The 24096-nt window shown below is 29.2% G+C and overlaps 4 protein-coding genes across 4 annotated transcripts; all 4 read left to right on the top strand.

The window, feature by feature from the left end:
• Positions 1-4376: 4376 nt before the first annotated feature.
• Bm18132 (Uncharacterized protein) lies at positions 4377-5920 on the top strand (the record flags this gene model as incomplete). The annotated part of the gene is made up of 6 exons (XM_001894913.2): positions 4377-4459; positions 4737-4878; positions 5051-5155; positions 5229-5348; positions 5465-5569; positions 5663-5920. The coding sequence occupies 6 exons, from the start codon at positions 4377-4379 to the stop codon at positions 5918-5920; spliced, it is 813 nt and encodes a 270-aa protein (XP_001894948.2).
• Positions 5921-6394: 474 nt separating this feature from the next.
• Positions 6395-11811, top strand: Bm5355 (C2 domain containing protein; the record flags this gene model as incomplete). Its single annotated transcript, XM_043076647.1, has 15 exons — positions 6395-6440; positions 6839-6944; positions 7197-7449; positions 7619-7751; positions 8024-8100; positions 8374-8448; positions 8746-8868; positions 8991-9121; positions 9250-9341; positions 9895-10089; positions 10261-10378; positions 10504-10620; positions 10714-10787; positions 11319-11400; positions 11736-11811. The coding sequence occupies 15 exons, from the start codon at positions 6395-6397 to the stop codon at positions 11809-11811; spliced, it is 1698 nt and encodes a 565-aa protein (XP_042932581.1).
• Positions 11812-14145: 2334 nt separating this feature from the next.
• Bma-prp-19 (putative 55.2 kDa Trp-Asp repeats containing protein T10F2.4 inchromosome III, putative) lies at positions 14146-17619 on the top strand (the record flags this gene model as incomplete). The annotated part of the gene is made up of 9 exons (XM_001894911.2): positions 14146-14304; positions 14444-14620; positions 14842-14977; positions 15116-15315; positions 15417-15578; positions 15772-15939; positions 16197-16347; positions 16681-16817; positions 17407-17619. The coding sequence occupies 9 exons, from the start codon at positions 14146-14148 to the stop codon at positions 17617-17619; spliced, it is 1503 nt and encodes a 500-aa protein (XP_001894946.1).
• Positions 17620-18765: 1146 nt separating this feature from the next.
• Positions 18766-23547, top strand: Bma-ulp-1 (Ulp1 protease family, C-terminal catalytic domain containing protein; the record flags this gene model as incomplete). Its single annotated transcript, XM_043076646.1, has 16 exons — positions 18766-18910; positions 19044-19223; positions 19643-19714; positions 19796-19936; positions 20194-20316; positions 20511-20565; positions 20716-20797; positions 21081-21175; positions 21253-21456; positions 21567-21737; positions 21819-21928; positions 22059-22255; positions 22684-22827; positions 22931-23010; positions 23178-23256; positions 23389-23547. 16 exons carry the CDS (start codon positions 18766-18768, stop codon positions 23545-23547), a joined length of 2037 nt encoding a protein of 678 aa, XP_042932580.1.
• Positions 23548-24096: the final 549 nt, after the last annotated feature.

The following is a 24096-nucleotide window of genomic DNA, read 5'->3' as shown; positions in this document are numbered from 1 at the left end:
GATCTTGTTAAAAATACTGCAGTCGAATCGTTTGTTTTTTGTTTTTTTATTTGAAATGATATGACTGAGTATTGTAATAGCATGAAAGCTACATTTCTTGGTGAAGTTTGTCAAATCTAATTAATTAGATCCATCTTGCTACAATGGTTCAATCATGTGCTTGATGTCAAAATAGCGTGGTTTCTTTGTATGTTGTCAAAATTAGTTAAATTTTTGTTAAAATGCTTACTTAACTGCCATCTTATTATCTTATTGTTAATAAATAAAAACTTATGATATTTTTTTCCCACACAAATATATTGTAATTGATATATGGAATGCTTCAATCATATGGTTCCATTTGATGCCAAAATATGTAAATAGTATATCTAGCGAATGTTAAAAATTTATCACAGCATAATACCTTCAAATTTCTTAATTTATTGCTATAATAAAATATCTGATTACAAATATTTGAGATATATTTATGCAATAACGTAAATACTTTACAGCTAATTTAAATTCCTTAACATTTATCGCTATCGTTCTCATTTATTTGCAATAATTTTTTGTTACTTCTTTCTCGCTAGCGATTCAACTCATAATTTAAATTTGTGATATTTAAATTCGTGCATTCGAATTTCTACTACAAAATTTCTATCAATTGTATCATTTAAACTCATTTTCAGTAATAAACTATGTGCACTGTCTACATAATGGTTGAAAAAGCTTAGCAAATAATAATATATTTCGGCAAGGTTTGTTAACAACTTTTAACACAGTTTTAATTCGATGCAATCTGACGTTTATCAACAAATTATTCCTCAATAATATCATGGTAAATCATTTTCATACACTCAAATATATTTAATTGATGATATTTTAATTAGTTTTGAATTTTAATAAACTCTTTTCGAAAAAAATTTATTTACTGGTGTGCAATTTTTCAAAAACATATATTGATTTATTTATTCAAAGTTTCAAATAATTAATCCTGCATCTAAATTTATCTCACTTTAATCTTGACAATATAAACTTCTTTTAGTTAAAAAAATTTTATCTTAATCATTTCTCTTTTTTTTCCGGCTACTTTTGTTGTAATAAACGAAAATCATTAAACTTCACTAACTAAAATATTCTGTTGATGTTATCTTGTTTAAAAAAATGAAAAAAAGGAACTGATTTAGTTCATTTCCTATTTCTTATTAAATTTTGTTCCATTATCTTTTCATTTTTCACTTTGTTTAAGTTTCAATTAAAGTTCTTTTTTTCTTTCCACTAGAAAGAATTAAATGTGATATATGTTAATAAATTTGAAAATGATATAAATCAATGAAACCATTGCTATCATAGGCAATGCTCCCTTTTTTCTGTTTTGGGACATTAAATTAAATGATAGAATTTAATGATAGTAAATTTTTGTGGTCCATTATATCTTTCATTGAACTAAATTTTTTACAATTAATGATAGAGGTTTAAGGTCACTTTAAGGCTTATATATGCATTTGTATATGTGCTTGTGCATAGGTCTGCCTGTGTACATGTGTGCGTGTTTGTTCATCATTCTGCGCAAATGTTTCATGAATTTGAAAAATGTCAATCTCTAGCCGATTCCTACTCCTGCAATTTCTGTTTGACTATCATTATGATATCACAAGATAAGATTAATGATTCTTTTAACATGATTTCCAGTAATGTTAAAATTTTGTTAGAAAAGAAGGAAATATATATATAAATAATTTTTGAACCAATTCAAAAATTTTCAAAAAATTTAGATTTAAAAATTTGTAAATTTTTAAAAAAATAAGGAAAAAAATATAAGCATAATATTTCACTAAATATATTGTAATAATACTATTACAGCTTTGCTATTTATGTGATACAGAAGTAATGAAGCTAGCAATACTAGTTTATTCTGAAAAAAGTGCAGAAGTGCAGAAATAATTGAAGGAGAAAAAGTGAAGAGAGAGAGAAAGAGAAAGGGAGAAATGAATTGTTCATTTAAAATAATGGATGTAAAATATAGGGTAGTGTTGAAATTTTGTGATTTTGAAAAGATGCCTATGAATGATAATGATATGATTGATGATGATGATGATTATAATGACGACGAAGATGATAAATGATGATTGATGATAACGACACATACTTGATTACCTGTCACATGACAATTTGTGTTATATGCATCTAGATTTAAAAATTTATAAGTTAAATTTGGATCAATTCTTTAAAAATAATTAGGTTACATAAATGAGAAATTCGTCTCAAGCTGCAACAAAAAAAAAAAAAAAAAGAAAAAAAAATAAATAAAATAAAAAGAAAAATAATGTTTTGTTTATAATGCTATCAAAAAATGTAAGCAATAAAAGATTTTCCAAAAATATTTTCTTAAAAATTTTAAACATAAAATGAAACAGAAAGGGGATAGGGAAAGAGAAAAAAGGTAAGGAGGGGAAGAGAGAGAGGAAGAAGGAAGAGAAAAAAAGGTGTGGAAGTAATAAAATTTATTCCATGAATTTTAAACTTTTATATGTTGCTGTGGTCGATCAGAAAATTTTGCAAATGGATGAACGATTAGTGTTAAAATTTTCAGTGTTAACTATGTCTTTCAAAGAGAAGCGGCAAAAAAAGCCAAATCACTTCCTTTCTTCTCTTCATCGTTTTTTTTTTTTATTTTCAGAATTACTAAACGTATGTAAAAAAAAGAAAAAGTAAAAAGAAAAAAATAAAAGAGAGTGAGGAAGAGGGAGAGAAGTATATGAGAAAAAAGCTAAAAAAAAGAAAAAGGGGAAAGAAAGAAGTAGGATGAGGAGAAAAAGGAATAGAAGGAGGAGAAAGAGTGGGAAGAAGAAGAGGAAGATGAAGTAAAGGTGAATCATTTAATGGATGAATCTAATTGAATAGATAGATAAAAATGTTGTAAGCATTCATTTCAGGTTACATACTCTTTCACGTTTTTAGCGCTTAATCATTCCATTCTTACGTCATGTTATATGTCAATGAATTTAACGCTTTTTCCTTTCTTTTTTGTTAAGTACTACCAAAATTTATTCCGTATGTCTATTTGGTGCAGTTAACGGAATATTCTTTCGGTCTGTGCATATATACGTTACGTTTGTGTGTGTAGTTGTGTGTCTGTTCTTAAATGCACTTCTTAGCGAAGTTTTGAATTACATTATACATCAACAAGAATTCTCGTCGCTATTCTCTCTAAAAATTTTTAAACGAATTACAACTTTTCATTTGAGAGATTTCGTTTTCAATTATTCGTTTACTGATTACAATAATTTTTCCTCTGCTTCGAATTAGTCATAGTATTCTTTCAAATGTAATTCCTAGTAATTAATTATATGATAATTTGCTTATCTGTTATAGTACATATTTATTCCTATAATAATGATAATAATCAATAATATCACATTATTATTACTAATTATTATTATCGTCATCATCATTGTTGATGAAGTATATGCTTTATTATATTTTTATATACACATGCTTAAAATATTTTAAATTTTTTAAATATTTTTCCTAGAAATATCAAAATAAAATTTGAAATATGGAAAAAATGATACTAGTTTAATAAGTATTTTTTGTGTAATTGGAGAGGATTTAAATTTCGTAATCGATATATATGCATTAAAAAGATGAAATTTATTATTAGTTTAACGAGGATCTTTATTGCACATAAGGAGGATTTAAATTTATTGACATTGTAAGATGTTTAAAGTAAAATTTTAATAAATGATTTAGATAGCATGTTTGCTCGTAGTGATCATAATGCCAGTTTTGATTATAAAGCTTGTTGAAATAATAAACAATATGCAATATTCTGACGAAATTAACTAAATGAGAACTAAGACAGTTATTCATCATGTAACTAAAATAATACAATCGTTTCATTGCTTCAGTTTGTTGTTTACTATTTTATTGTTATCTTTATGACTTGTCACTATTATTGTTTAATTAGTTTATCAATACATACTCCCAAGCCGTTGACCAATTTTTATAATTTGCAAAATTTGCAATGAATGAAAACACGAAGAACCAATCGTAAACTGATATATGAAAAAAAGCGATACGCATTATGATTAACATAATAACATAATTGTTAGCTTTTATTAGTATTATCTCTAAAGTTGGGGCAATAATGGCGGCAATCGTAATAATAGTAATCGTAATCATAATAATAGCAGTAGTAGTAATGGAAGAATAAATTGTAGTTTAAAGTATATTTGGTATTCGGACACAATTATATTCATGCTTATTATCAATAAATGAATTGTTTCAGGAAGATTAATTGAAGTGAAATCACAAAAAATAAAAAAAAAAAAATCATGGATGGATTAACATGGTTAATTATGTCTTGGCTTATCGTGGGCATATTGTGCTATTTTATGCTTGCTAAAGTAGGTACGTCTCAGACGACAGTAACTACTGGGATAAATGATACTACTATCAAGTCCCGTGCTACTTCCAGGTGCGAAAAATCAACAACGAGATTACTGTTATTATTAATATTATTTTTATTTGAAATACATATATGATAATATTTCTCATATTTGATTTAGAGCAAAAATAATACTTGACTTAAATATTACTTGTTTACATTGTAGGTGCTAATTTTCGATCTATCCATCATGTCATATTTATTATCATTTGATATTACATTTGGTAGTGAAACAATAATAATTAAATGGATTAACTTTTGGACACAACTGAATTATAAATTTTATAATTTGCGTCAAAATTTGCAGCAAATGGATTAATGATCAGTATTCAATAGATTGGTTAAATGATATTATCGGATGGTTATTCAATAATATGCACCGTGTACCGGATACATTGCAAGCTTGGATAATAGCTATGAACGAAGCTGCTAAAAAAATTTCTATACCTGTAATAAATAAGTTTAATTCTTCTTTTCTTTTAATTATTATACTTCGATTATTATTGCCACTTCCTACTATCATGACAATATACCAATCTTAAATATTTATATAAACTAGTAGTAGTCAACAAAATGTATTATTCATAATTATTAATTATAGTATATGATTTATAATTTCAGGGAAAATTTGAAGTATTATTCGAAGGTTTCAGTGATAATAGGAATGTTACAAAAGCGCCACGTGTCACTGATATTCGCTTACAACAGTCACCGAATGATCATCTTGTAGGTTCAGTTAGTAATTGTATATAATTAGTTATTTATTAGTTATGTTTATCACATATAATTTATCTTACAGATTATGAAAGGTAAAATTAGTATACCGGAAATAAACCTCAAACTGATGAGTTCGCAGCGAACGGGCGATCGATTATTAGTTACCAATTTTGATGCAAAGATTATCGACTTGCACGGCGAGGTTGGTGATAAAAATTTCCACTTTATTCTTAAAAAAGTGAATTAAATGAATAAATAAATAAATTTTGTGATATTTAAACACGTTTTAACATTGTATATTTCCAAAATTCATTTCAGATAGAATTACACTTGGCATGCATTGCGAATCAAATTTACATGATGGCATGCTTTTGTGGAAGACCTGAATTAGACATAGAACTGGTAAATAGGGATCCTGCACCGGTACTTTTTTTTATTCGCGTATTTTTACAGTATTCAGGAATAACTATATGTGTTTTTTAGTTTTCAGTATATTTTGTTTACCTAATATTACAGACCGGAACGGTTTCGAATACGATGGTGGATGAAATGATCCGTAAATGTCTTCTTTCTGCTGTTACTAATGTATCATTAACGGAACCCGGTGGACAGTGCGGTAGAATGGCAACCAGTAATGTATTCCCAATAATTCGGCGTGCTATGACAACAAATATTGGGGGGTCAGAGACATTTGATAGAACCGATAATCTGCCTACAGTACCAACACATGAAATGATGAAACGAATTAATCAGTCCACAGTGGTATATGTTTAAATAGTTCAATCAATATAAAATATTGTATAAGATATTACACAAGTAGTTCCAAATAAAATCAATATTATATTATGCAGTCGTCTTAAATGTAATCCTGAATATAATCACTATAAATTATGAAATATAATTTATGGAAAATTTGGGACGTAATTCCATATTTAATAATTTGTTAAATAAACGAAACTATTATTTTCTCTAATTATTTGTTTAACTACTATATTCTCAAATTTTCTAGAAATTAAAAAACAAAAAAAAGAATACAAATTTTAAATACTCAGACATCACATAGGCGGTAAATTACTGCCACACAATTTGAGTAAGTAATATACAAAAAACTTTCGTAGCGTTAAATTTTATAATTTTAAATGCTTTTCCGTTAATGTAATATTTTATAATTTTGAATTAACTTTTACATTATTTTTTCAATTACCGTTAACAAATCATACGACTAAGCCACAAACAGTATTAAATAAAATGCGTGTCAATGTTATTCGAGCACAACGACTCGGCGGTGATCGCAGTAGGTTTTTTTCATTTATTGCATTAAGATAAAGCCGAATTTATTCTAATTCGATTACTTATTCCTATTTTAGATAGAGTTTAATCTATTAAAAACAAAATAATTGATATTTCAGGAAAAAAAAATGCTTAAAAGTATATATATATATAAATTAATCAGTAAAGTTATTTAAAATTTTTTTAAATATTGCTGAAAAACTTTTTTTTAATTTTTAAGTTAGCGAAAAAGTTTTTAAGGAAAAAAATTACTCGTTTTTGTTCAAATAATACTCTTATTCTTTTTTTGTTCTTTAATTTTAACTTTTCTTAGCATTTTGACAAAAAAAGCGATCTTTAATGATTAAAAAAATGAATTTGTTTCTATAATATGCAAATAATTAATAGGGAATTTTTTTAAAGCAATAAATCAACCATATGTTGTGTTGGAAATGGATGAACCAGCGCAAAAATTTCAAACAAAATATGGACTTAATATTAGCCCATATTGGGAAGAATCATTCGATTTGTATGAGTTACACTTTGTTTTCATCTCAATCACTCTGTTTGGTTTTCTATTTAGAAAAAAAAAAAATTTAGAAAAAAAAAAAGTATTTGAATGATAAAAAAAAAATTTAGAAAAAAAAAAAAGTATTTGAATGATACCATTTTCTATCTAATCAATCAGAGTATTTATTTTTCTATTTAATTTCATCTATCAAAAATATTCAATCTAAATTTAAATAATCAAAAAAAAAAGAGGAAAACTAATATTTTTCAGTGATTTGACACCAGCATCCGAGGAGATTCTATTTGAAATATACGAAGGTAGTAGCAGCGATACTTCTTTTAATGCTCCAACTGAGTATGTTGGATATTCTGGACAAAAGGAGCATGAAAATCATCGATTCTTAGGGCTTGCAATTGTTAGCTTGGATGAAGTGCGACATTCTAGCGCTAATATTTTGCATACATTAAAACTGCAAGGGCGACCGTATAGAAATGACATAATTACGGGTAATTTAACCGTACAGGTAAAATTAGTTATCGCATACTTCGTAGTTGTTAATTAAAACAAATAATTATATATAAATCAAATTGATTTATTAATCAATTATTTTTGCTATTATGCATTACTGTTGTCTTTTCATTAATTATCATATAATTTAACTCACTTTGTTAGAACAATGTTTTTCATTACAGTTCGATTTCTACTATGATCCAATGGGAAATTCGATAGGTAAAAATTTGGATCAAACTATCATTCGAAATAGTGCTAATCAATTTCACGAAATAGTAAACAGCAGTACGACAAGGCCAGTATATGATCCACGCGGTGATTTTTTTTAATTATATATGCTTCTATTTTTTTTAAAACTTTTTTCATAAAGAAATTTGTTTTCTTATTAATATTTATTGTAAAAATCATTAGGACAATTAGTTAATTAAATAATTAAAAATGACAATTATTATGATAGTTAAAGCATTACGGATGATATTATGATAATCACTGCTTTTGGATAATATTTTTGTTGATTAATAAAATTTTCTGAAGTGTGTCAGAAAAAAATGAAGTAAAAAACTTGACAAAGTATTTTAATTTAACAGATAGTTTTGGAGCGTATGATAATCATGATATGACAACAACGAATACAACAACTGTCACCGTGAAAAATGTCTCACAGGTAACAATGCAACACCTTACTGTTCAAATAATTAAAAAAATATAAGCATCAACCTAGAAAAGATGTTTGAATAATAAGTATTCCATTATTTGTCACTATTTTGTAATGTTCAATATCTAAACTAATTAATATTTATATCATTTAGATTTAACCAATTTATAATATTGAAACTTATTCAAATCGAATAAAATGTGGCTGACGTTCTGGAAAGGATAATTAAAGTGAACAGAGAGAGTCGAGAGAGGAGATTAAATAATTAAGTTTTTTTTAAAGCAATCATTAAACGACAAGACTCAACCTCTAGTGTCAGGAATTACGACAGCACAACAAACATCAACAACACCTATGGTATGTTTACAACACCAATAAAAACAATTTCCAGATTAAAAATTCAAGAAATTCTGCTAAAATAAGTATGTGATATAATGTTGAAGTTTATTTCTCAGTATATAAGATAAAAGGAATTAAAAATTCGAACTTTTAAATTAAGAAGTCGAAAAGTTTGATATGATATAAATGAGATACATTAAGTCGAGAAAATTCTTAAAAGGACAAAATGATAAAAGATGAATCACTGTGATTGGTTCATCAAATTATTTGTGGGATTATTCAACTTTCTGGATTTTCACATAGCTTTTTCTGTAGGCTTATGATTCATTGTATGAGCAACGAATCGATGTTAGTGATATGCAACAACAACAACACTCATACGATATCACGGTTCAACAGCAATCATCTGGATTGAACGAACGGCAAGGTTATCAACAGGTAAGACTGTCAACACTGTCATTTGATGCTTCATACTATTATCACAGGTACTTTGTGTTCATGCTATGTTTCAAGTATAGCATATAATTTTGTTTTACCAAAATTTTAGAAAGAATTTTTAGGCTAGTAATGCAACAACCGTTGGAATGCAGCAACATGTGATACCTGGTAGTAGCACTACTAACATTCAACATTTTATCACCGGAACTAAAGATCGTCATATTATTGACACCGATAACTATCCTTATCACAGGTAAACATTTTGAACTGGCAATTCAGTAGTGATAATCAAGGTTGCAATATTGAAAAGGATCTTGTATAGATTCCAATTCCAAACTATCACATTAAAATCAAGCATTTAATTAATGAACAGTTTTGCAGATATGATGAACAAGAAGCAGAAGCACTGATAAAGACTGAAGCAGAAGAAGTGTCTCAAACTAAAGAAATTAATGAAATGAGACAATCTAGAGGTAACCGTATCAAATTATTTATTATTACTATTATTATTAATTATTGTTTTTATTTGTTAATTATCAGTTACTAGATAGTACTTACTAGGCATTAGTTATTAATTTTTAATTACTATTTATTTATTGTTATTTGTTACTATTATTGTTATTACTTATTACTATTATTATTGCTATTAATTATTACTAGATTATTTATTATAAACTGTTTTAAATACTATCAACTGCTATGGATGAACAAAATTCTGAGATCTCCTTGTTATCACTTTGTTTTATAATAAATAGTGCAGTTCTAATTTATTATTGTAATAATGGAGAAAATACTTGCATTGTATTTGTAATTCTATTATAAAAGCATGGTAATGATTAGTATAATAATGTTAATAAATTTTAGCGTTAATAAATTTTATTAATAATTTTCTAGAATTGGCTTGATGAGATAATCTTTTTTCAATAAGAAATGGTAAAACTTTTCCGTCAAATAATTGGTATTCGAAATAAATTGATATCAAAATTTATTATTAAAGAATTTCTAATATTGTCTTAAAATGTTCAGACCAAGTAAAAACGCACAATGAAGAGAAGACAGTTCGAAAACGTGATCGTTCATTCTTTAACGAATTACGTGACCGTCTAAGTGGCCGTCGACGTTCTAAACGACGCGCTAAAAGTTGTGAACCTGGGGGCGGTGATATGGAAGAAACTGTATCATTACCACCTTCTCGAGATATATCAAGGACACGATTTTCAGGCAAATTTTCATGAAAAATTAACTTCGGTAACGGTTTTAAGAAATATGTCGTGACATTCCTTTTTTTTATTTAAATATTTATCATTTTAAAATTTGGCATAATTTTAATAAACTATGACACAAACCTATAATAAACTTGAAATGTTTCAAATAATTCCAAATGAGTTGCAGAAAAGTCAGGCAGTCGACATGATTTGGGATCATCTTGTGATAAATCGGAACATTCTATCAAAAGCCTTTATCAGCATAGTACTTTACTCCTTGAAACGCATGAAAATGGTCAAAAACGGTTGTTTATATTTTATCATTTAAGATATCAAATTTATTTTGTTGTAAAACAAGTTGTAAAAACAGGTTGGGAGCTATAGACAATATAAGTTGTATCAGTTAATTAAAAAATTATTATAAATTTAGATATTATCTGATACCACATGCAGTATTAGACGAGCCAGGAGCGACAAAACTTCTAAGGCAAGGGAAAAAATTGCATGTTCACAACGATCATACATTTGTTGCCGTAAAAAGTCGAAGGTCAATATCTGATGAATGATAATAGTAATAACTTCCGTATTTTCTCTTTTCTTTTTCCGTTCTCAGTTTATATGCTTTAACATTCTGTTATAGTGGTACGACTTGCAATGTATGCCATCAACGAATTGGACGAAGCAATTTTACCAAACAAGCTTATCAGTGTCGAGGTGAAAGATAGTTTTATATTTACACATTAAAGATTTGATGAGGAAAGATGAGAAAAACCACAGTAATTGATTCAATTAAATTAGAACATTTGATGGAAAAATTATTTTGTTCATTAATTTAATTAAGTTAAAAAATTCATTTCACTTTTTTGTTAGGAAAAGAAAAGATTTTATCAGTTTAAATTATCTCTTTACAAATATTTTTTCACTTTCGATTGTTCTGCTCATAACAATAACAAAAAAAAAAATGACACTTGTAAATTGCCTAATTATTTTTTTTTATAAATGACAAGCTTTTGATCTTAATATTACGACTTTCATTTATTTATCAGCAAAATTTGTTAATAAAATATCGGAAATATTTTATACATTTGTTTTAATTTTTGATTCTGTTCAACTCAGCTTTCAGTTAACTTAATTAAAACCAAATTTTTAACACTAATTTTGTTGTATTCAATTTCACCTCAAAAAATTTTGATCAAATAATCTCTAATTTTGTTCAGTTAACTATTCCACTCTTTATCTTTATAGATTGTTATATTGTATGCCATAAGCCATGCCATTATAAAACGGAATCTTATTGCACAGCAAGTAATGTCGACAAATTGAATATGTAAAATTTTCATTATGTATTCCAATTTGTACTGTATTTACAGATGAGCTCGACAATCTGATCTATGAAATGAATCTAAACACCAAATATCATCTAAGCTCATTCTGAGAAACTATAAAGCTTATTCTGGGAAATTCATAATTATGAAATGAATCTAAACACCAAATATCATCTAAGCTCATTCTGAGAAACTATAAAGCTTATTCTGGGAAATTCATAATTATAATTACCACATATAATAATTGAACAATTACCTTTAAATGACTACTGTAACACAAAAAAGATCTTTTTTCTTCTTTTTTTTCTGGGATCATATGTAGCAAAGTATATTTCAGAACGAAAGATATTGATTGGGAATATCTTTTAACAAACAATCAAATCGATGAATTCATTTCTGAAGATGGCATATAAGAACATAATGAAGTATTATTGAATTAGTACACTATTATTATTCATCCTGGCGAAGTTGTCTTTGCTCCAAAAAATATATATTACTTCAATAAAATTACCATTGATCGATGAAGTGTGAAAAAAAAAAAAAAAAAAAAAAACTGAGAAAATTGAAATATTATCAGGTGACAATTACAAAATTATATTCATAAAATTTTGTAAATTAGTTCATTCCATGTTTCAACATCATAAAGAATGAAATTATAAAAGTAATATCTACATTTCGTTTTGCTACAAAATGAGAAATTTGCATATTCCACAATCTTCATAATAAAATTAGACAAATTTTTAATTTTCACCATCTAAACTTGGCCTCCATTCAATCAAAATTTCAGCATAAATCTTATTATCAACCATTTATCATTTTTAATGCCTAACACTATAATTTTATAGGCTGTTTAAGCACAGTGTTATCGGAAATTAATTATTAAGCACCTTGTTGTGATGCGATGTATCGATTAGGAGAAAAATTTCGATGAATAAATAATTTGCTTGTCATAACATCGTCAAAAGGAATATTTATGCAATTATTTATAGCAATGAATTTTGTTAAAAATCCTTAGAAAAACAAAATTCTAATGAAAAAAAAAAATGCTTTCTAAATTTGAGGTAACAAAAAAATTCTGAATCTCAAGAAAAAATAAAAGGAAATCATCAGTGATGCATTATTGCAGTGATTTACAATGATTTTATCATGATATTTTCTCATTATCATAATTCATCATAATTCTATCGCGATGATGTGTTGAAGATTTTCGACTATGATTTACTCTAATTTCTTATTGTTTGTTTTCGGTTAATTTTGTTTTTAAATGGCATGTGTCATATGTTTTATGAATGAGAATATGTAATTATGATTGTTTGTTGTAAGATTATGATTATTCATGGTTATATGCTAGCTTTATGATTTCGTGAATTGGGAATAAGTAAATTATATACGATATAGAAATAAAGTATAAAAGTTATAGAAATAAAGCTTGAGAAGAAAAAAATCTCTAAGAAATATCAGATTATCTCAATATGGACAATCGGAAAATTTGATATAACTATAACTAATGTCTTTACACCTAACTTTTATTATAAATATGATATTCCTTACGTTACTTCGAAATTTTCTTGAATTTATTTCCAAAATGATCCATAATTAATACAATAATCAGATAAAGAAATTATCAATAAAGCGATGAAAGAATAAATTTAGAAATAACTCAAATTTGTGTCTGAAACTTTTCAGCAAAATACTGGCCATCTGCTTTGCCGTATTCGAAACAACCCATATCTCAAAAATTCTTAAGGATTTTTTGTTTTTTTTCTTCAAACATTTACAACGTTTACTTATTTTTATGATAACGTTGTACGTCAATAGAACGATAATTATTACCTTCCGTTGGATTCGTCGTATTCGAAACAACCTATATCTCAAAAATTTGGTAGTCACGATTATGCAGACAAAATTATAATCTATTAAATTATCCGTGTTGTTAATATTCGAGTAGTCTAAATCTTATTTTAATAGAAAAGATCAATAAAGGAAATTTTTGAAAGGTAAGAAAAAATCCTAAAAATGTGGAGATAGTATATACAACTCATATCTAATCCACTCATCCAATATCCATTATTCCTGCTCCGCTAAAATGTTTTTGAACAGCTGAGATTGACTATTTCACAGTGACCATACTTGCATCACCGCGAGTATCAAATTGAATCCATGCCCAAGATAGGGAGTATATTTCACGATTAGTACCTTCAATAAGTTGTGCTTTTTCTTCCTTGCTCTCTTTTCTCCTACTCCCGAGAGTCTCATTTTACGACAATACTCTCAGTTTCTTCACTGTTTTGTTTTATCATCTATCTCAGTTGCATTTGTGTAATATTTTTGTGCTTTTCAACCTTTATTACGTTTTTTCTTAACATCTTTTATTTCTATACTATTCTACCACTTTATTTATTTTATAATAATTTTCATCTAGGTAATTTTGATTAGGACACTTCAAATTAGCCAAGTAAAACCTTCTATTATCTACCGCCTTTTTCTTTTTCCTTTTCAAATCAATTTTATTTATTAGTCTATTTTGGAATCTTAAAGTTCTTTTTAGCTTACTTAATTCCGGATTGATAATTTTGGGGGTCATTTGTTAAGTTGGTCATTTTGTTACACTTTTGCCATTTGAAAGTTATTTTTTTAAAGATGTTGAAATTGCCATTACTGTACTGTAAAATCTGCATGCTCACGTGATCAGTGCTTGGTAAAGAGATTTCTGATTCAGATATAGCTGTCCTTACATCATTTTTCAGATGTCGACATTGTATACGTGTTCAATCAGTGGTGAGCCAGCTGAGGTACCCGTTCTATCGCCTGTTTCTGGGCGAATTTTTGAAAAACGACTTATTGTGAAATATATTAACGAAAATGGCACTGATCCATTTAAAAACGAAGAACTTACTATAGATCAGGTAAATATTATAAATATTTTGGATTGGTTTCTCTTTAAAAAATTTGAAAATTCAATGACTACAACGGAAATATTAATCGTGTGCTTTTTTTTGTGTTCTATTTTCTGATTTTTTTCTTTGATTCATTTCTGCTTCGTAGTTAGTTGAAATCAAAACTGATGTGGCGAATGCAATGCCGCGTACTATCACGGCAACATCAATACCATCAATGCTGAAAGTGCTGCAAGATGAATGGGATGCATGTATGCTGAACAGTTTCATGTTACGTGAACAACTCCAAAATGCACGTCAAGAATTATCGCACACATTGTATCAGGTTAGTGCATCAGTTTACTTTGCAATGAATATAGCATAATATTTTTCTTTTTGACTACTATGCTTTGATTTAAAGTTTTATTTCTTGTACAGTACTAGTTTGTGAAATATATTAAACACTGTGTGAAATTTCCTTTTTGACTTTAACATTAACTTAACGTTAAAGTTTGGAGAACATTGAGATGTTTTAATGATTCCTTAAAATTTCCTTCTTCTTTGTAGCATGATGCTGCTTGTCGTGTGATTGCGCGTTTATCGAAAGAACTGAATGCAGCACGTGAGGCACTTTCGACACTGAAACCACAAGCAGCGGTTGATGTTGGCAATATACAGGATGAAATGGAAACAGTTGATGAAGGTGTCATTTCAAATTTTTTAATTTAATTTTAATAATTTGGAACAGCACAGTACTAAAATATCGAAGACATCCAGTTCCTCTTCGAATTTCGTCACTATATTTTTTATTTAGAGAACTTTTAGAATCCTTCTATATTAGGTGTGCAAGGAATCAACGAAGTGGTGCTGAAAAAATTGCAAGACAAAGCGGCTACTTTAACAGTTGCACGAAAACAACGTGGAAAGAATTTGCCGGAAGCATTGTCAAAACCAGAGCAAGTGAAGACATTCATGCAGATAGCATGCCATACTGGAATTCATAGTACAAGTGTGCCTGGATTGACAGCTCTTGACGTTCAGGTAATTTTAAATGTTAATTGGGTTTTTTCGGATAAATCACCCACGAAACTCGGTAGCGCCAAATTCTTAAGAAAAAGTGTGATAAACAAATTATCTTTCAGGACAATATGATATTGACCGGTGGGATCGACAAGGGTGTTGTTTTGTTCAATAGTGAAACAGAAACAGTTACATCAACATTCAAAGGACATCAAAAGAAGATATCGGCTGTTATTCTTCATCCAACGAAGGACACATGTCTTTCGGCATCTTCTGATGGGCAGGTACTGTTTATACATCCGAAAAATTTAAGAAAAAAAAAATTAGTTAAGTTTTAAGATGCAAATCTAGCTTTGTTAGATTTTTTCTTAAAAGGCATCCAACATTGTGATTCCTAACTTCATGAATTATTGTATTGTGCTGTCAAGATTGAAGGTTTCTGCTGTTAGTCTCTAATTATTTTGTAATGCAGTTTAGGTCCGAGTTTGGTCAATCAAAGGGGAGATTTGTCGTCATGTAATTGAAACTCATGAAAGTGCTGTCACTGATATATCTTTGCATGCTACTGGTGACTACGTCCTATCTGTTTCGAATGATTCTTCATGGGCTCTGTCTGATATTCATTCCGGAAAAACTCTTTGCAGAGTATGCATTTTTTTTTCCTAATTTCTTTCCCTAATTGAAGGTTCCTAGACTCCTTTAAGTTTTATTAGCCGGGTTTGAAGTTCTAGATCAATATTTTGATTTTTATATTTTAAAATGCTTTATATTTTTTGACTTCTTCAAGATGTTGTTCGGTTGAAGTTCATGACAATTTAATGGATGTTATTAAAGATGCATTTGTGTTTAGAAAATAATAATGCCTATTTTTTTAAATATTGTCCAGTGTTTACTTAATTCAGGTTCACTCTGATGATAAAAACAAAGTACCAATTTGCTGTGGACAGTTCCACCCAGATGGTCTAATCTTTGGTACTGGAACAGCAGATTCCATCGTAAAAATTTGGGATTTGAAAGAGCAAACTAATGTTGCCAATTTCCCAGGCCATCAAGGTTTCTTCTTGTCGCACTATTCGTTATGCTAGATTAAGTTGAAACGATGAGGTTGTGTTAATGTTTTTAAGAATTTTTCAAAAAGACGGACTTTTTATTTATCAGATTTTCACAGTATAAAAATAACATGCTGAACTTTGTCGCATATTTTACTATGCTCTATATTTATTTCAGACCATTAAATTTTCTTTTTGTTTTTTCATTCCGGTCGGCATAAACATGCGAAGAAAAAATGGATTGTTAGTTATGGAGAAATGTGAGCAGTGCATACTGGGGGAGCAGTTAGTGACTGAATTTAAGTGAAATAAATAAATAAGAACATAATTTTTCAAGGTATGGTGAAAGCAATCGCATTTTCTGAAAATGGTTACTATTTGGCTACTGGGGCAGAAGATGGTGAAGTAAAGTTATGGGATTTACGAAAACTAAAGAGCTTCAAAACAATGACAATCAATGAAGGAAAACATACGGTAAGTTCGTTTGCCACCGAAATTTTTTTTTACTCTTCAGATTAAATTTAAGAAATGTTGGAATTGGGATGAAATTTAAGATAAAAAGTATTCAAATTAAGATGAAGAGTACTCGAATTTAAATTTCAGGATAATGGAAAATCACTATGTTTTAGACTACTGTTCCAAAATTATAATTATGTCCATCTGAACTGGCTTGTTGTTTTGTTTTAGAAATAAATAAAACAGTAGTACAATTTCTTGTATACTTGTATTATTGTATTATTTTATGAAAAAAACAGTCTTAGGAGTTGCCTACATATTTATCGATGGGCTCATGATGCACTTATTAAAGTGTTTTTCATCAATGTTAATGAAGAAAGCTAGAATCGTTCTTAGGAATTGTTAAAATAATAATGTCGATTGGCTTTTGATCATCGCACCTGAGAAATAACGTTACTCTGGTCTGACATTAATTCCAAAACATTGCAGAAACTGTCAGTAATTCATTGTTTGTTTGTTTGTTCGTTACTGATTGGAACGGATAGATCGTGATGCATGTATGTTCCATCATAGCAGTGTTTGAGTTGAAATTGTTTAATTTTTGCAGCTTTCGGGAATTTGCTTCGATCAGTCAGGTACTTATTTGGCAGTAGCAGGGGCTGATGTGCAAGTGATACATGTTAAACCATGGACAGTACTTTCTACGTTAACGGAACATAAGGATGCCGTTACATCGGTACGATTTGGACGTGATGCACACAGTGTTTTGTCGGTTGGTATGGATCGGTCGCTACGCATCTATGCATCATCACAACAGTGATTTGAATTTCAAAATTGGCATTGTTTATTTGAATATATTTAGTTAAAATTCGCCAGAATTCTGTCAGAATACAAAAGTTGATTTTTCAAAGTCGTTAATTGATTGAATTTTTTCTCATTTGTTTCTGTCATTTATTTGGTAAATACATCAGAAACGTTCTTAGGAATTGTTAAAATAATAATGTCGATTGGCTTTTGACCATCGCACCCGAGAAATAACATTACTCTGGTCTGTCATTAATTCCAAAACATTTCAGAAACTGTCAGTAATTCATTGTTTGTTTGTTTGTTCGTTCTAGTTTTGTGCATGTCCTCTTTACAAGCAATAACAACATTTAGTTCGGAATATTTCTTTGTGGCTAGTGAGGGATTTTCTTACCAGTTGAGTAAATTTTGAAAAAATTTGGAATTGGCTATGGTGCTGTTTTGCTTGAACAAACTATCAGTAAGTACGTGCTATAGTCGTTACCGAAAAAAAAAGGCAAAATAGAGATCGAATTTCATAGTATACTTCACCAACTAACCATCGAGAAGATCTTAATGGTTACATAGATGATATTTTGGGTTTTTTTTCACATTCTCGTAACTATGATATTGCTAAAAAACACATTAAGATTCATCCATTTTGAGTATGAAAAAAAATGAAACGTTTCACAAGAATAGATCAGGCACATCATTTTCACGTAACTGATAGAAGTGTTTTACAAATTCGATGTTTTCCAAACTTTACCATTTTTATTTTGCTTTTCAATAAAACTAAAAATAAGAGCGGTTGTTTTGATGTCTTTACAGTATTAATGTCTGCTGTGACTGGAGTATCATCCATTTGTTACAATTAATTTTAGAGAATCCGAAACTTGAAGTGGTCTTGGAAATAAGTGTATTGCATAGTTCATTTAAGTTTATTTATATTTTTAAAACAAGGAGTGATGAAGTTGTCGACTGTAGGTAATCATTCGAATTGCTTGGAACTTGGCGATTGGCTTACTTAGGTTTGAATGAAATAAGATCGAGTTACATGTTTCTCGTCTTGGATCACTGAGCTATATTAACGCAGTAGTTGTGATACTTAAAGCCTGGCATTACAAACTTGCTAAATTATACGTGCAGAGTTTCGGTTGCAAAATCTTTTTAGCAGTTTGCATCGATGTCTAAAATCAGAATGGAAAATCGGTCATATCGATATTCGGTGTATGGAAATAAACGGAGAAGATTGGAACCTGTCAGGCAACAAATAGTTTCTACTATTACATCGAAGAAAAAAAAAAAAAGCCTCAACTCTGGTTTTTTCGGTTTGTTTTGTATATAGCACAGTCATTTAGTTCCTTTGAAATTTCAGAAAACAACTGCATTATTTGATGCATTTCTCAATTATCTGGTTGACATTTGAGACATTTTGAGACCTTGGAAGCATCAAATTTGTAGGTTTTATCTCAAGATTTGTTGCACCAGTGACAAATCTTTTTCGACCATCAGTTAAGTCACATGCAAGTGAGAAAACATGCACTTCAAATTCTGATGCTACTTGTTCTGGACGTTTGAGTAAGGGACCAATAAATGGCACTGCGCAGCAACTCAACAAGAAAGGAACTAATGAATTAATGAGTATGATGTTTTGATTCATTTAAGATGTGGGAAATTTAGAAAAAAATTTGGTTAAATAGACCAGACAATTGTTTCACTTCAGACAACTCATATGTTGTGCCAGGAAATGCGCTCCAGCAGTTTCAGGAAAGTGAAAGAAAGTCCTTAGTTCTGTAACTTACTTTTGTAACTTTGGTTAAATAGTTGTTTCACTTCATAAAATATTGTGACATGAATTCTGGATAAAGAAAGATGTATTATATAAAGGAGACAGCCAGGATTACCACTAAAATAAAGTAATCTCGTGAATGATATATATTTTTTTTTTTCGTTCATTTTGTGGTGTTCTTACTGCACTATCATGAGATGATGTGCTACACCGATCATTGCCATCATTTATTATTATTGGTTTTGCTTGGAGAAATATATATTGCGTTTAGCTGGTGACGACGACGACCCAGTAATTATCGAAGAAGAGGATTCTATTTTGTATTCATTGATTTCAAAAAAAGGTTATTTTCACATTTTTTATTCACATTATTTCTATCTGCTTTTTCTTCTCAAAAGTTTTTCGAGTTTCCACTGGTTTTTAGATTTATATTCTGGTGGAAGCACCGCTGGACAGATGGAAGACAAGGAAAACGAAAAGGAAGACAAAATAAAAGATTCGAAAGGCAAAATTTCAGTTGAAAAAAAGAAGTCATTAAACGCATTTATCGCAGCACCAACATGGGGTAAAAGTTAATTTATTCATTTATAACAAGAAGAGCATTGAACTTCTATAAATTAAAATATGCTGTAAAAGGCGAATGAAAGGGGAGGATAAAAATTTGATTTGCATTAAACAGCCAATTAATGATAAATGAATTCACAAGGAATTAGAAGTCGATTTTGAAGCACTGTTCATTTGGAAAAACAAATTTTCGATTGTTGGTGAAATTTTTGGGAAATAGAACAACCGGATGAAATATGTAGGATGAAATATTTTCAGCCTCCAATGAGGATGCTTTTTGGCAAAACAGTGTGAAAGATAACTCACTGAGGTACGATTTACAGTCAGAACAACCAGAGCACAGTAAAAGTCAACAGATTTCACCATCTCATTCACGAGAAGGTTCTCTAATTTCTATTCCTGTATGTTCACTCGCATTCATTTCCTAAAGCTAAATTGAGAAGAGTCTAATGCAGACGGTATATTTTTTTATTATTATCATTTTGTGCAATACGTTTTGAAAGAGTTATTAAAGCAAGAATATAATGTTAATCATACTAGTAAGATGTTTCTTTTTTTTTCATTGGGATATTTAGGTTCAAGCATTTTGTCGGATAAATGGGAACGTCGGCGAACATTATCTTCAGCCAGGTATTTTTCTTTTTTGGTTCTTTGTTTAATATTTGTAAAAACAAAATTAGATTGGAAATTCTCTAATCTGAACATACAAAAGAAAAAGGAACTGCAACATTTCAACTTTACTCTTTTCCAGATTTGTAGTTCAAATTTTAATAATTATAGGAACACGTTATCAAGTCGCTACTCACCATATAAGGTGAATCTGGGTTCTGACATAAAAGGACGCTTTGGTGGACAGGTTAATGTAAGTACATCCATTTTTATGGTTTGTCAGATTTATTCATAAAAAACGAAAAAGCAAGAATTTACTGCCTTGCATGGATTATTATCAGTAATAGTGATATCAAGCTATTATTTTTTACTGCATTGTAATTTGCACTCTTCATCATATGCGTTTTGGTCCATTTCACTTTGTTCCTTGTCAATAATTTCAATAACCCTTAAATCAGAATATCCATTTAAATATTCAGTGTCTCTATATTTTCAATTTTAATTGATGTAATTATCCAAACTTTTTGAGATTTCAGGTAGTCGACAAGGAAGGCAAAGAGCATTACAGGAAATTTCTGGAAGAAGCGGGCATCCTTAAAACAGAAGTAACACTTCTCTACAATAATGAAAAGTATATTTTGCTTCAGTTTTATGGAAATTTATAAATTATTTCAGAAATTTCCATAAAAATTAATTTTTTAATTTAAGGAAGCAATCATTCAAGAAAACAAATTATCTGGAACTACTACAAAGAGGCCAGTCTGCATTAAATGCCGTTTGTACTTCATCAGAAAATTTATCACGAAAAGGATCCACGGCAACGAATAGCTCGGATAATATTGTTGTCGAAAAAAAAACCAGTAGTGATAGCGAAGCCAGTGAGTATTCGAACTACAACATTCAGGGAAGCAGGTCGCATTTTAAAGATATTTATTTTTTCCACTATCGTGCGTGTAAGACATATCATTTTGATTTGTAATTTATCATCTGGTTGCTTTATTTGAAATTCCATGACATTACAGGGAAGAAACTTGTATTATTGGAAATACAAAGCACCGTGATGATTTCAAAGCTTTGTGGGAGAAAGAAAAAAATACGAAATTAGTGGCAAAGCATCGTTTAGCAATGCATCATCAACAGGCTGCTTTAAGGGATCGCCGTGCCAAAGAACTGAAGATTCAGAAACGTTTAATGTAATAATTCTTGTTGACTTATCGATTCTAAAATTTTTATTTATAGTGGTATGTTACAGCATGCGTTTTATTTGTTTGCAGTGAAGAAGCACGACGGGATGAGGAATTGAGTTTGGAAGAACAGCTGAGGAAAAAACTGACTCTCACCGGATACGTTTTTCGTCCGCGAAAAGTGAAGGATGAATTTCCGGGTATATTTTTTATTTATTAGCAAAGACTAGTAATTTTAATTCGAAAAGTTGTAACGCTGAAATTTCCAGCTGTTCTAAAAAAGTTTGCCGTTATTGGTGGGTCATCAAAACTCAAGATTTATCATTATAGAACTTGATGATGAAGCTTTACTGATAGTAGAACGTGCTTGGAATCGAAAATTGCCGTTGAGTGAGAAATTATCTGATGAAATAACACGGAAAGACTTGCTAACGTTGAAAGGACTTGATTGGCTTAACGATGAAATAATCAATTTTTATATGAATCTCATCTGTGAACGTTCACAGAATGATGAAAATTTACCAAAGGTGAATTTGAAGTTATAGAGTATTGTTTAATATTTTAAAAGCTTATGCTGTAATGTGTAAATATTACAAATAATTGAAACATAGATTAATTGTTGTGAAATACTAATAATGATAATAAGAAGTAAGGACTATTCGTTAGAGTAAAAGTAATCAGCAAAATCTTGTTTGAATTTAAAATCTGCTCATCTAGGTTTGACTGATATAATTTCATGTATAATTTTCTAATGAATGCTTTCTAATAACAAAAAAGTTTTATGTTTAACTTTCCAGCAGTTTGCATTCCTTTTAATTATTGCTTGAAGAATTCGTAATTTCTTGAAAAATTATTGAGCAGTTAAGCAATTTACCTTTTATTTTTGAATATTAATGAATCAAAATTAAGATATTTGATTTTAACTTCAATGGATTAACCTTTCATGCTGATTTAGGTGTATGCGTTCAACTCATTTTTTTATTCTACTTTAAGTAGTAAGGGATATGCATCTATTAGACGTTGGACACGCAAAATTGACATTTTTTCGTACGAGTTATTATTGATTCCTGTTCATTTGGGTGCTCATTGGTGTCTTGCTGTAAGTGCTTCATTTTTCAGATTTTATTGTTTTTGTCCGAGAAAAAATTGTTTTATGTTGTGAGGATTATTTAGCGCCTACACATTTGTTGCGGTTTTTTCAGGTTATTGATTTCAAAAATAGGATAATTGATTATTATGATTCAATGGGTGGGAGCAATGACTATTGCCTGGATGTTATGAGGTTATCTGCCTTTAATTTGTATTTTAGTACTTTTTAGATAACCTACTGTTTATAAAACTTAATGATGTTTCAACTATTGTTTGAAGTACTGTTGTCCAAGTTACATTTTTATATTGGTATTGAATACTAAAACTTATCCTCACTTTCAACACTTTGTTTTGTTTCAGCGAATATCTTTGTGAAGAGTCGTTAGACAAAAGAAGGAAAGAATTCGACCTTAGTGATTGGCAGCTTGTGAATCGTGACGTTAGTTTTTTAACAGCTAATGAATAAATTTAAGCTTTCGAAGTTTCTGTTCAATTTTGGAAGAATGATAGAGCTAAAAGAGATCTGTGGAATAGTTTTTACGTAATAAACTCAAATGGAGTCATATTTTAGGATATTCCACAACAAATGAATGGTAGTGATTGTGGAATGTTTGCATGTAAATTTGCAGAATATGCAGCGCGGCGTGCTCAGATCTCTTTCAGTCAGGATCACATGCCATATTTTCGTGAGCGGATGGTCTATGAAATATGTCGAAAAAAACTTTTATAGTCCTTCATTGTAATATACAAAAGTAGTGAGATCGGTATCTCGGCTGGCCCTTGCTGCTTCACCTCACTGTTCTACCTATGTTCTTTTATAATAGAATAATAGATACTTCCAAAGCTCGAAGCTTAATGCTCCCAAACAAAAAAAAAAAAAGGGTAGTCAAAGAAAATGATAGCTGAATTTTTCAGCGTTATGTGAATCAGTTAAATGTAAAATAAGTTATGACTTCAATCAAAAATGTTCCATCTTTTTTGAAGGATGATTTGTCATACATTTTACACAGAACATGGTGTCCATTTTGTAAATTTTATTCATTTTTGATGCCTTTTTGAAAATTTTTGATTTGACTTTGCAAATCGCACTGAATGATGATATACGAACAGAGTAATTATGACTGCTAACATTATGGACATCTTTCTATAAGTCTTTTTTCTAAAAAAAGAATATCTTACAAAAAGATGCTCATTGTTTTTTCATGCCTTTTCAATAACAGTAAATAATTTCAGTGATTAATGAAGAAATAGACAGACTGATATTTTCTTTTAGCTTATA

The sequence above is a fragment of the Brugia malayi genome, assembly GCF_000002995.4.
Source record: "Brugia malayi strain FR3 genome assembly, contig: Bm_v4_Chr1_scaffold_001, whole genome shotgun sequence".
Classification (NCBI taxonomy): domain Eukaryota; kingdom Metazoa; phylum Nematoda; class Chromadorea; order Rhabditida; family Onchocercidae; genus Brugia; species Brugia malayi.
Note: the sequence above shows the minus strand (reverse complement) of the source record. Positions and strands in the feature narration are given on the sequence as shown.